Source organism: Cryptomeria japonica, chromosome 8 (genome assembly GCF_030272615.1).
Source record: "Cryptomeria japonica chromosome 8, Sugi_1.0, whole genome shotgun sequence".
In the NCBI taxonomy this organism is placed as follows: domain Eukaryota; kingdom Viridiplantae; phylum Streptophyta; class Pinopsida; order Cupressales; family Cupressaceae; genus Cryptomeria; species Cryptomeria japonica.
Window position 1 is genome coordinate 119,690,257 of NC_081412.1, and position 12,444 is coordinate 119,702,700.

The following is a 12,444-nucleotide window of genomic DNA, read 5'->3' on the forward strand; positions in this document are numbered from 1 at the left end:
TTTGTGTCATTACTTTTCGTAATAGTGATAGATTGAAAGAAATAAAAGACAAGAAAAGTAGTTTGCTATAAAGCAGTATTGTGAGTGCCTCTGTGTTACAATTTTATGTTCTCCATGTCAATAATTTGAAACAGCATCTATCTTCTTCTCAATGATTTGCTACAACATCTATACAAGGCATATGGAGTTTGGTTTTCAGGAACTATAACTCTTGAAATATATCTTCTAAAATTTGAGTTTAAAAACATGCATCCTTTATGATTATGTAATAGCTTTATTTTTTCTTTTATAAGCAGGTTCAGCGTAATGCAAGTCCTCCTGTTTGTAAAATTATGGACTGTAATAAAGAGAGGTACATTCAACAACAAAGAGAAAAGGAACGGACAAAGAATAAGGTGCAAATTAATCTCTGGCCATTTCTTCATTTTGGAAATATAATTATCAAACTTGAAATTTGTCAGAAAGTGCATTAAATAATCAAATCTCGAAAGTTATCCAGTCAGAAACAGACTAGAAAACAATGTACTGACCATGAAATTGTTGGAATATCTGTAGTAGTATAATATTCTTATTGCCTCTTGTGGTACTTAAAATAGATTATGTTTTTAAGTTTACAAGTTTGGAATTGCCTGAATGCTTCACTATTGTTATATCTGAACTATTTGTATCCCCTCTGGGTTAGAAACTGTCTTAAATGCTTTGATCAAGTAAGCTATGTTATCTTGGAGAACCTTCTTTTGATAGGGAAGTGATTTGCTTTAACTGAGAATATAAGTAATCCTTATAGTCTCATGTGAGGCTTTTGATGAAAAATGTGTGGACGCCAAATGTAAATCATTAAAATCTTATAACAAGATGATGACAATTTTAAAACATTTTTGTAGATAGAAGACAATCATGTGTCTTGGTTGTAATGAATATTATTTTTGAGCACTCAAATTAAGTGATGAGAAGGCGTCATCAGAGACAGACAGATAAAAAGAGTGGATTGCTACAGCCACAACACAGCAGGAAAGAAATTAATAAGCACTGATATAGGTGGTTTAGTTGTTAAAGGAATCTGCATATTGACAAGATTTCCTGTTAGGGCTTCTTAACCATGAAGGTACCTAGAGAAGGAAACCGCTGCCTAATACCAGACAACCTCCTGTTAAACTTGCATGGTGAGAGTCCTGCAAATGTGAAGTACAATTTACAAACAATATCTTAAACAGCTATTAATGCTGCTGTCTAAAATTCAGATTTGCTTTTCTAAATTGCAGCAAGCTTGCAGGCATGGTAGTAACTCTAAAACATCATGCAAGCAGCAGGATAAATTTAGTGAAATTAAGGAGAATGGTACATCAAGAAGATGGAAAATATTACTGGATTTAGCATTTCAAAATACTGAACTTGCATAACAAATGGATGCTATAATAAGTTCCAGGAACCTACACTTATTCATTCAGTCAACAACTGAATGAGCATTTTAAATTAGTACTGATGTGCTTAGATAGAAGCCATGTCATGCTGATTTCCTGTTACGACTTTGGAGTTATCATTACACTTAATAGTTCATACAGTCAACAGTCAGCTGGACACCTGACAAATGCAACTGAAGACCTGCCAATTATTTGAGTTGTGATTGGCATCTTATCTCATTACTCACATAGTGGAACTCATCAATCAATTTAATCACTCAATAGATATGTCACCTTGAAGTTTATCCTTGGTGATAACTCCAAGGGGTTGTCACCCTTTAACTAAGTCATCATTTTAGTTTGACTAACTTGAACCATCTCTCTAATTGTGTAAGTGTTTAAAAACCATAACAACTAGCCTATCAAAGTTGTGGATATCAAGGATGATATCACATCATGCAAATGGCACCATAATTCATCACTTAGCCTGCTGCAAATGCATTTGTTATATAATAGATAGTTTTTAATATAGTTTGAAAACTTGGACCTGACAGAAACTCGGCAGCCCAAAACACAACCCTAAATAATGTGTAAGACACATAAAGAATGAATTTAGAGAATACACAAGTCTATTTTGATCATTGGATCATTACTCCGAATCAGGATTGACCTGCAAACCAAAAGTACAAATGGTATTCAATTACTTGGGAGACTAAAAACCGCCAAAAAATGCGAAATTGCTGTGTTTGTTATTTTGTTACAAATATAGAAAAAGCTTTTCCTTCTGGCAAATTCCAAAACAATTTTTATGTTGTGCTTTTTAAAACTAGAGTGAGGATTTGAGGGCAGGAACCTCCTGCAGGGTTGAGGGGCAGTGGCTTGTGGCACAGTGCAGGGTGAAGGGGTGGAGGCCACACCACTAGGCCCAAATTAAGGCCTTCGAGGCCATAGGAACCTTCATGGAGCATGCTATTTTCATAATTTTATTACTTTTAACCAACCATTGATATGTCCTTTCAATCATTCAGCAATCAATTCATGCCATTGAGATCTTAATCATTGAAGACAAAAGTTACAAGAAAAAAAGGGTTTTATCAAAAGTCTGTAGTTTGTTTTGAGCTGTCAATTTCTGCACAGAAAACTTGGAAAAAATCTCCCAAGATTCTCTATAGGACTTGGCACGTGAGTCTTTGGCAAGTTACTCTCTAGGCAGAAAAATTCATGAGTCCAGCAGGAATTCAAGTTTTGAAATCACGATTCTAAAGTCTAATGTTCCTTACTAAATGCATTTTGACCCAGATACATCATTAAACCCATTATATAGATGCAGTGGAGCATAACTGATATATGGAAAAAATAAATAAGACAAGGAGAACCAATTTGTAAAAAATGACTAACACCTCCATGTCCCTTCCTTTCTACAGCTCCCATCTCTCGCCTCGATTTAGTGGAGAATTTAATTTGACTAGATGAACCAATTGAATGGAGATACAAATGATCATAAATATCATTGCTGGAAAGGTAGAAAATGATTAATTGACATCAGAAGACTGAAATTAGATTTCTTTCAGTTCTATGATCATGTTGTCCAAAGATGGTAAATTCACTTAGAATGGTAATGAAAATGTTTTAATCTGTCTTCTATGAGATATACCCTCAGGGGTCTGTTCCTTAGGGCCTTTGGGAACAGGATGTTGACACTCTTGCCATGTCCTCCTTTTTTCCTCTATGGGGATTCATCCTTTCCCCAGGAGAATGTAGACATAATTGACAATAGACAGAGTATTTCCACACTCCATGTTAATGAATTCAAATTTCAAATTCTTCTGGAAGAAACTGTGAGAGAGATTTCATATATCCATCACAGATATTATACAAAATCTCTCACACAGTTTTCTTCCAAAAGCATTCACATTCATAATTGTCTTGAAATAGACATATCTGAAATTACCATGTAGTAATATATTTCACCTAATTCATTTATTGTAAAGACCAATTTTGCTTTCTATTTGAGTGTTGATGGAAATGGAGTAAACGGCTCTAACTTCTAAACATTGGTTACATGATTTTTCCTAATTGTTAGCAAATCTGTAGCTTTCACAAAAAAGTTCTCGTCATGTTTTATTGGGGATATTAGATGATGAATGATCATTACATGTGTAATATTTTTGTCTCTGGAGTAATGGGAATGAATGCCTTTATGTACACTACTTACAACAAAGCTAGATTCTAATAGTATGGAACAACATATTCTCAATAGTTTCACTTCCTGGAATTAAGTATACATTATTTATTACTAATGATTATATCGGTGACTCAGAAATACTAAATAGTAATCAGATGCAAATCTTACTGTGACATAAGGATTGGACAATGGAATGAGAATTTTTATTTGAACTTAAAAAATGAAGACATCTAATGAGTTTTTTGTGTTTTTGTGTGATGTAGGTTTATCATATTGTATTTGAACATTTTCTGTTAGTATTAATTAGAAAGTCTGGTTAAATTTATTTTAATCTCTAGTAAAAAAAAATTAGATTTTCTGTACAGTACTACCTTCTGCAGTCCCCTTTGTCTTCGGAGTTTGCAGGAACCTCTAAACATCCCCTTTTTGCATCCCCATATTTCTTGTTCACCACAAGATGCGGCTCCACATAACGTAAATTTTACGGCTTTGCAGAACCAACAATCCATCATAATAGGGATTGCAACATCAAAAGAAGCTAATGATCAACTGTGTATAGGTGGCACCTGTACATATGCATGTTACTTCTGTTGTGCATCATATGGACAATGATTTTCGTAATTATCAAGTTATAGCTTTTCTAGACCTAAAATGAAGATCACCTTACCTTCTTGTCCCCACATTTAGATAGCATTGTAAAAATGATGCGTTCAGTTTATATTCCTCCTCTTTACTCCCCATTTTTTGGCATACGTTTTGTGTAGGCATGATAACTTTTACTTTGTTTGAATAAGATCCCATCCTTATTGGTTGAATTCATGTGTTATATGCCAAATAGTTATTGTGGTCACTTTTTAATATTTTATTATCAATATTATGAAAAACCTCTTCATTATGTAGCACATAAATTCTACTTTACCCATTTAGGAGAACAATCAAGCGATACGATTCTGAGTATGAGGTGGCTGTGTTGTAAGAGTGTATGAAAACAGATGTATACATTTTTCTTATCTTAGTTTATGTTGGTCTTTTGGACCGGCATCCCTTTTAGATGCAGACAACCCCTTAGGTTGATGGTCAGTATGTTATCCATGGTTTTTGTTTACCAATTGTTTGTCTAATCATATACTTTCCCTACAGGTTGCAGTACTATCCCTATACACAATCCTAAACTTACTGATCACAATCCTGTAGTGCTTTGAATGTTCTACATTTGTGCTTACTCCTGTCTTCGTGTGTTTTAGGTGCAGAAAGGTTATTTGTAAATGTTTATGACAGTGGATTGTCTTTTTTTGGCAGTTATTGAGAGGGGTTGCATCATAAAAATAAAAAAGTTTGAATGAGTGTACACATTTTTATATTCTTGAAAAACTATTTTGATGTACTAATTTAAAATTCATTGATATCCATGCTTAAAATTTTTATGCTTTTTTGTGTTCTGTTCTGACTTCATATCAGTCATGGTTTTTTACTGTGTGATGCAGTCAGATCTTGTTCTACGTAAATCTGAATGCAGAGAGATTCGATTTACTTCAAAAACAGTAAGTATATTTTTTCTTTGCTATGCAATCTATATGAAGTTGTCTCATCTTGAATGCTTTCTTGTACTCAGGTGTTTATTTTAAGGCTGTGTTACTAGGCATGACCAACAAGTAGCCTAAACCAGATTTCGACAATAAAGAAATGTATTAAACTAAGTAAAAGGGAAGAAAATCATGTGTGACAACATTGTCAACTGTTATTGGTTAAACTTGGCCTTCACTTCTAACTAAGATCACATAAATAATCACTCAAAAAGTCATAATTTTAGAGAATCAAAGACACCCTAATCCCCGAGACTAAAGGTTAAGCCTTGGGTTAGCCTCTGATGTAAGGAATATTACTAGCGAAGGAACATGCAAGTATGTACTGAAGAGAAGATTGTTCTTTCAATGGTGAAGTTAACATCATGTTCTAGCACCAAGAAAATTGCTCTGATTCTGACCTTGAAGAGGAGAATTTGGCATTAAGTTCATAAAGAAGAATCAGTTAAAAGCTTAATCATGGATTTTCAGAAGTCTAAATTTCTTGGCAAATTGAATACCAAATCGTCAATTTCAAAAGTTCAGTGAAAGATTGAAACTTTTTGCAACTTTCCTTAAGATTTGAAATTCATTTTATAGAAATAGAGGCCGATCTTCTCTTTTATTTGGTGAATATTTTTATTTCCTTTTAGTAAAAACTAGTGAATTTGCAAATATTAACCACTCAAAACTTTCCCTACTTAAAATTAACTTTGAAGGGGGATACCTCTTGAACATCTTTGCTATTACGGATATTTTTCTTTTCAATCAGATATTGATTTGATAAATAAAACAGCCTGGGATCGGATTATACTTGAACATTTTGGTCACATGTTTCCCCTTATTTTCACTCAATCTTTGAGGACATGCATAGATCCTCAAATGTGTATTACTGTTGATATTCCCAAAGACTTTTGATTCTGTACATAGATGACTTTTGATTCTATACATAGACTTTCTGTTTGACAGGTGCATGACACTGGTATATATGAGTTTCAATTTGTTGTTATTAGGAGGTCTAATGAAATGTTGATGGGTTCGTGCTAGTCAGCACAAGGTTTTCCTATACACATCAAGACCACTGATTAGGTTAAACAAGACGGTCTCTTTGACATTCTGTAATAACCCTGGTTAGAATGGGTCAGCCTCCATATATTTTGCTAATGTTCCTTTAAATAAATAAATAAAGTTTTAAATAAACCCTAAATTGAAATTATAATAAATGCAATTATTAATAATTTTGCTAAGGCTGACTTGTTTTATTTCCTTTCAAGACGACCTTGTGTCGGCTCTCCTTGTGGCCGACATTAGAAGGAATTAGTATACATACGTATTGCAGTTGGAAGTTAAGGCATGGAAGAATTTATATGTTAGATGCATAAAACAAATGCACACCCCTTTCAGACGCCAACCTGGAGGGAGCCCATCGGCAGGACGCAAACCCTGACATATGTATTGCAGTTGGAAGTTAAGGCATGGAAGAATTTATATGTTAGATGCATTAAACAAATGCACACCCCTTTCAGGTGCCAACCTGGAGGGAGCCCATTGGCAGGACGCAAACCCTGTCAACCGTTTTGTGTAGATTATAATTGTCTCTGTATACGCCACCCTAAGGCGCATCTAAGCATACCATGGTCAGCATATATTCGCTATGGGTCCAACAAACCCACAGAAGTTGCAAACAATATCAGTGCAAGGCTGAGGCCATCACTGCAAATCAAAGGAGGAGCAGGACTTGGCCTGAGCACAGGATTGGTGATATAAATTTGTTGCTGCTTGCGCATTGAAACACAAGCTCAAATTGTAATCGAACTACCTCACAATGATTAGCGGTGCACAATATAGGGAGGGCGATTTATATGATTTAGGTGGTCCTTTTCATATTTACAATTTTAGAATCCCACTTATATTTGTTGTTTTATTATAAGCAGTCAGATTTATATTGTAAGATTGGATTCATGAATAAAGATATCTGATTATTTTTCGAGGGCAAATAATCTGGAATTGTTGTTTACTGATTTGATATCATGATCTGGAAAATAGTTTTAGATTGCAAATAGTAGATATTGTGAAAAATTGCACTATTTCCTATCTGGTTTATTTCAGTGGTATTGGAGCTTGGCATCCTGCCAGCCTGAGGGTGATTGATGAGTGAGAGAGAACGACGTTACCGGCTGTGTGAGGAGGGGACCATGATGGGTGACAAAGAGGATGATAATGCCCAGGAATTTACTAGGGAGACCAAAGAATTCCGGAACAGCATGGAGGAGTCCATGAGAGAGACGGTCCAGCTTCTAAGGGAATTAAATCAGCAATGGAGTGCTGATAGGCCTATGCAAAATGGTGCCGAAGGCAACAGTTCTGGTGGAGAAAAAGATTTAGCTGGTGGTGAGAAAGCTTCAGTTAATACAAGAAACTTCGAGGCTAAATTTCTGGAAAAAGAAGCAACCATAAGTATTGAGGAAGAACGTGGATTGAGAGGGAGAAATGACAGGATTTCATGATGCATACTATGCCTTAAGCCTTGCCATACGCAAAGATTTGACTTTTAGAGACTTCTATGAGATGAAGAAAACAACTGGGCATAGGAGGAGGAGGTATGTAGAGAGGAAAGACATTCAACACCATTTGGGAAAAAACACTACTACTTTTGATGGTGCTGGTAATTCATTAGCAAGGGTTTGGTTGCAGAAATTAGACACATTTCTCATTGAATCCAATGCTTGAAGAAGAGGCTATCAAATTTGCTAGCTTGCATCTTGAGGAGATAGTTCACGAATGGTGTTATCATGGCATGATAATACAAGTGCATGATTATGTCACCACCTTGGAGAACTTCAGCCAAAGATTGATGGAAAGGTTTGATAGGAAGAATCCAAAGACTCATTTTAGGGAGCTAGCATAGGCACAGCTGAAGCAAGAGGGTAAGGTGGAAGACTATGTAGCATAATTTGAGAGGCTTGCGGTAATGATTTCTGATGTGTCAGAGAAAAGGCTTATAGCCTTCTTTGTGGAAGGCCTATCTGGTCATGCCCCCGATCTGACATCCAATGCACAACAAATTTAAAATGAAATTGTCTTACAAAGTAAGACTTCACAATTTAATGTGATTGAGTACTATGCTTTAAATTGCGTCCCTCATGTTATCGGACTTGCTAGACATAGAACATCATTAGTGTCAAAGGATCGATCCGCCTTGGTGCAGCGATCTCATCCCTAACTATTAATTGGTTAATACAGATTAAAGTGGAACAGTTCAGAATTTATAACTATTAATTAGTTAATAAACATTAAAATGGAATGGCTTAGATGAGATGAAGCAAGGGGTCTCCAAGCAAGGGTCAATTAGGAAGAGGCAGCGGTCAACCATGAAGGGACGTCTCCTTCTCAATCATTGCAACCTGAAGCAAAGAACATGACTTTCCAGTCAAGCAAAGGGTATAAGGAATCATTCTAGCACCGAGAGAAAGAGGTCGAGCAAAAAAGAAGATTACAGAATACTGAACCCTGTAATAATCAGATCAAAATATAACTTGTGAATATTCCGATCCACTGTGGTAATATAGAAATTATTGTTTACCTTTATATATGAATTTATTGCACATATCTGTTATATATTAATAAGCATTAAAATACACGTTTAACACTACAACAGTCTATCAAAAGGAAGGAAATCTGCAATTAAGGGAGAACAGCTGTAGGGGATCCTGCTATAGTGGCAAATAGGGAGAGAACAGCTATTAGGGCACCCTATTACACTGTGAAAGGGAGAGAACGACTAAGGGCATCCTGTTACAATTTCCCTTCCAACTCCTACTTTGAGGGACTGTTGATGAACCCAAGATTCTTCAGCCATGGAAGAATGGAGGGGGGTTGCATGGAGAAGAAACGTCTATCTTAAGGCACCCCATACAAATCAGACTATAATTCAGAATGTGATGACCCCATCCAAATGCTAAATCTCTAGAACCCAAACAACTTAAAGAAAGCTCCTTGTATTATCTTTATAGATGATAGAAGACATGAGCAAACCATTACAAAGGAAGCTGTCATAGAAAAGTTAAATGAGTATGCTGATAATGCCATGATCCAAGTCAAACTGTGATGAAGAATATCTACAGAATTCTAGCTCACCAAGACATATATTTAGCCAATATCACTGCCCAAGGAATGGTTATGTGTTAGTTTTTAGTAATCAGATAAGCATTAAGGAACAAAAAATCAAGATGCAAGATAAACAACCACAAAATCAACACATGACACACATATACCCTGGGAAAACCTCCCTCTTGGAGGAAAAACCCAGCAACAATGTTCAGATCTTATTTATTAATATCAGCAGTTGATCAAATACAATTCACCCTCCTAGGGCAAAGGCAAGACTGACTTATCTGACTTGTAACTTCTGATCTGAACTTGAAATATCCTTCAATCACCAGTTGGGCAGATTCGGCAGATGAAATACACTCAGAACTTGATACTATGAACAAAGATGATTTTAGCTAAGACTCAGATGAAGATCACAGGCCTCCAAGGTGTGATCGCTGGTCTCTAATGTGTGTTCGCTGATGTCCAAAACAAGTTTGCTGATGCCTAAGGCAAGTTCACTGATATTGCAGAGATATTCACTGAAGAAGAGATTATTGCTTCCAAAAATACAAACAATATTTATTACACGTTATATGTTGTTTGCTCAACCGCCCAATTTGGGTCCTGCCCTAGAAAACGTTACACATTGCTTATACGCCCAAATAGGGCCAGCCTCATATGATTTACAAGTTACGTTAAATTATTACAATATGTTATTTAAAAGGTTAATTTAAATAATCCGATTCTAGCTATTGGTTTCAACACTCCCTCTTAGCTAGGGAGGGTTATAGCAAGCAACCACATATTGTAATAATCACATTATGGACCTTTCCATGAAATCCATCTTGCATTGCCCACAGAGGATGGATCCACCTTGCATTGCCCGCAGAGGGTGGAGGAGGTCTTTCACCTCAACCTTCTCCTTGAGAAGGATTCAATGTCACCTTGCATTGCCCGCAAAGGGTGACTCCACCTTGCATTGTCCGCAGAGGGTGGTAGATGCAACTTAGTGCATCATTGAGACTAAGACTCCGCCTCAGCAAGAGCTGTGTTCCCAACAACTCCAAGTCTCTCTTTGAAGTATTCAAACTTCACACGAGCTAGAGGCTTGGTAAGAACATCTGCAATTTGCTCATCAATGCTGACATATTTCAGTTGAATGGCACCTCTCTGTACCATATCACGAACATAGTGATAATGAGTTTCCACATGTTTTGACTTGTCATGAAACACTAGATTAGCAAACATTTTAATACAACTCTGATTGTCATAATGAATGACTGTGGGTTCCCAAGGTTGTCCAAACAACCCAGCAAGAAGCTTGTGAAGCCACATTGCTTCTCTTGACGCCACACTTGATGCAATGTATTCAGATTTTGTAGTACTCAATGCAACTGAGGACTGTTTCTTGCTGGCCCAGGAAATCACGACAAAACCCAAACCGAAACAGATTCCTGAAGTGCTCTTTCTATTAGTTACACTTCCTGCCCAATCAAAATTGTTAGCCGCATTATTGTATACGGGAATACGACTAGTTAATTAAGTTGTAATTGGGTTTGTTAGTTGGCAGTTGAGCGGTGGTAGTTGCGGTGCGACGGTTGGCACTCGCACCCCCTCGGTATCTTTATATACTTCGGAATGTAACTTGTAACACACAATTATTATGAATGGAATAACATCTTATATACTCTGTCTGATATTCACGGCATTATTTTGCATTATGTGTTTTATGTTTTAAGTTATTCACTCGAGAGGGCAAACATTTGGCGCCGCTGCCTAGACGTACTCGGGAACGGAAGACGCGGATGGCGCATGGACACGATGGGCCTACCCGTTGGTGAAATAAACCCAGAGGCCGACGACGCCTAAACAGAACTTTACACAGGAGAAGACATCGCAACGAGAGAATTTTCAATTTTGCTCCAGGTAGCTATCCAGACCTACGTCCGACGAGAGGCAACGGAGGCGGAAATCCCACCAAGTGCCGTGTGGACAGCGTTGGAGGTGAGCCCGACAGTAAATCGGTTGATGAACCATCTTCCCCGGTTGCTTGCACAGGCATCGCTGGCACAACAAGCTCGCTTGGAGGAGACCGCCTAGGAAGAGCGACGCCAACAAATCCTGCAACAGTATGAAGACGGCAACCGACGGGAAGCGGAACGGGATGGCGCCAGGCCAGGAGGGAATTGAAACTTGAACTTTATATATTTAAATAAAAGTGTCATTGACACAAGATTGTATCCGACAAATGAATTAATAAAGAAGTGTGTTGATTTATGTATTGCAAATTCTGGAAATGTGCGGCAATTAATGCCCAACCTATTGAATAAAGATAGAAATAAAAAAGCAGAAACGGACGAGTGGGAGGCCGCGCAGAGGGCCTTGATTCTGGAACAACGTGTAGAACGTAGACGGAGGCTGAGGCAACTTGCCGAAGGACGACTTGCCGAAGGGTTGCCCGAAGGGAACCAAGGAGGTGTCACGGACGGTGCAGAAGTCGAGGGGAATTTCTACGCGTCGCCAGGCCATCGTAGGGTGAGAAGTCACGAAGAGTTTCTAGAGGAAACAAGGTTACGGAGAGATCTAGTCGAAGAGACCCGGGATCGGTTCAGAAACTTATCCCTTACACCACAAAGTGAGGATCATCGAAGGGAGCCAAGAGTGGGCGCCGGTGACAACGAAGGGGAGGACAACCGTACGGTAGGTGCCACACTCAGCAGGCAAAACACCGTACCTCCAGTCACCCCCGCAGGACACACCACCGACATCGGAAGGAGCGGCACAGGGGCGCAGACACAGCCATAACCACCTCCAAGTAGACGACCCCCATCGATGGCGGGCAAACAAAAGCTGCCTAAATTCAACGGGGATGGCAACGATGACCTCGTACGGCATTGCCGAACGTGTGAAACAATATGGTCAGCCAACGGGGTAGTTGACAAAGCTGATTGGGTGGTGCAGTTCCCTGCCACCCTGAGAGGAGTAGCCATCGATTGGTACTCCGATGTGGATAAAACAAAGGTGGGAACATGGGGCGACCTGCAGAAAGCTTTCGAGACGGAGTTTCGACTCCTTCGAGATGATAATGAGATCGTGGTGGAGATATTAAGCACAAAGCAGGGAAAGCACGAGATAGTGCGAACATACAGTCGACGGTTAAAAGAGTTACTGGGGAAGATGGAGAACCAGCCGGCGGATGGACTAA

At 38.1% G+C, this 12,444-nt stretch overlaps 1 protein-coding gene across 1 annotated transcript in view; it reads left to right on the top strand.

The window, feature by feature from the left end:
• LOC131031262 (uncharacterized) overlaps positions 1-12,444 on the top strand; it is a 157,736-nt gene that overhangs the window by 70,344 nt on the left and 74,948 nt on the right. The window contains exons 4-5 of the mRNA XM_057962323.2: positions 297-395; positions 5,070-5,126. Coding sequence (XP_057818306.2) covers positions 297-395; positions 5,070-5,126 — 156 coding nt within the window. The remainder of the gene's footprint in view (positions 1-296; positions 396-5,069; positions 5,127-12,444) is intronic.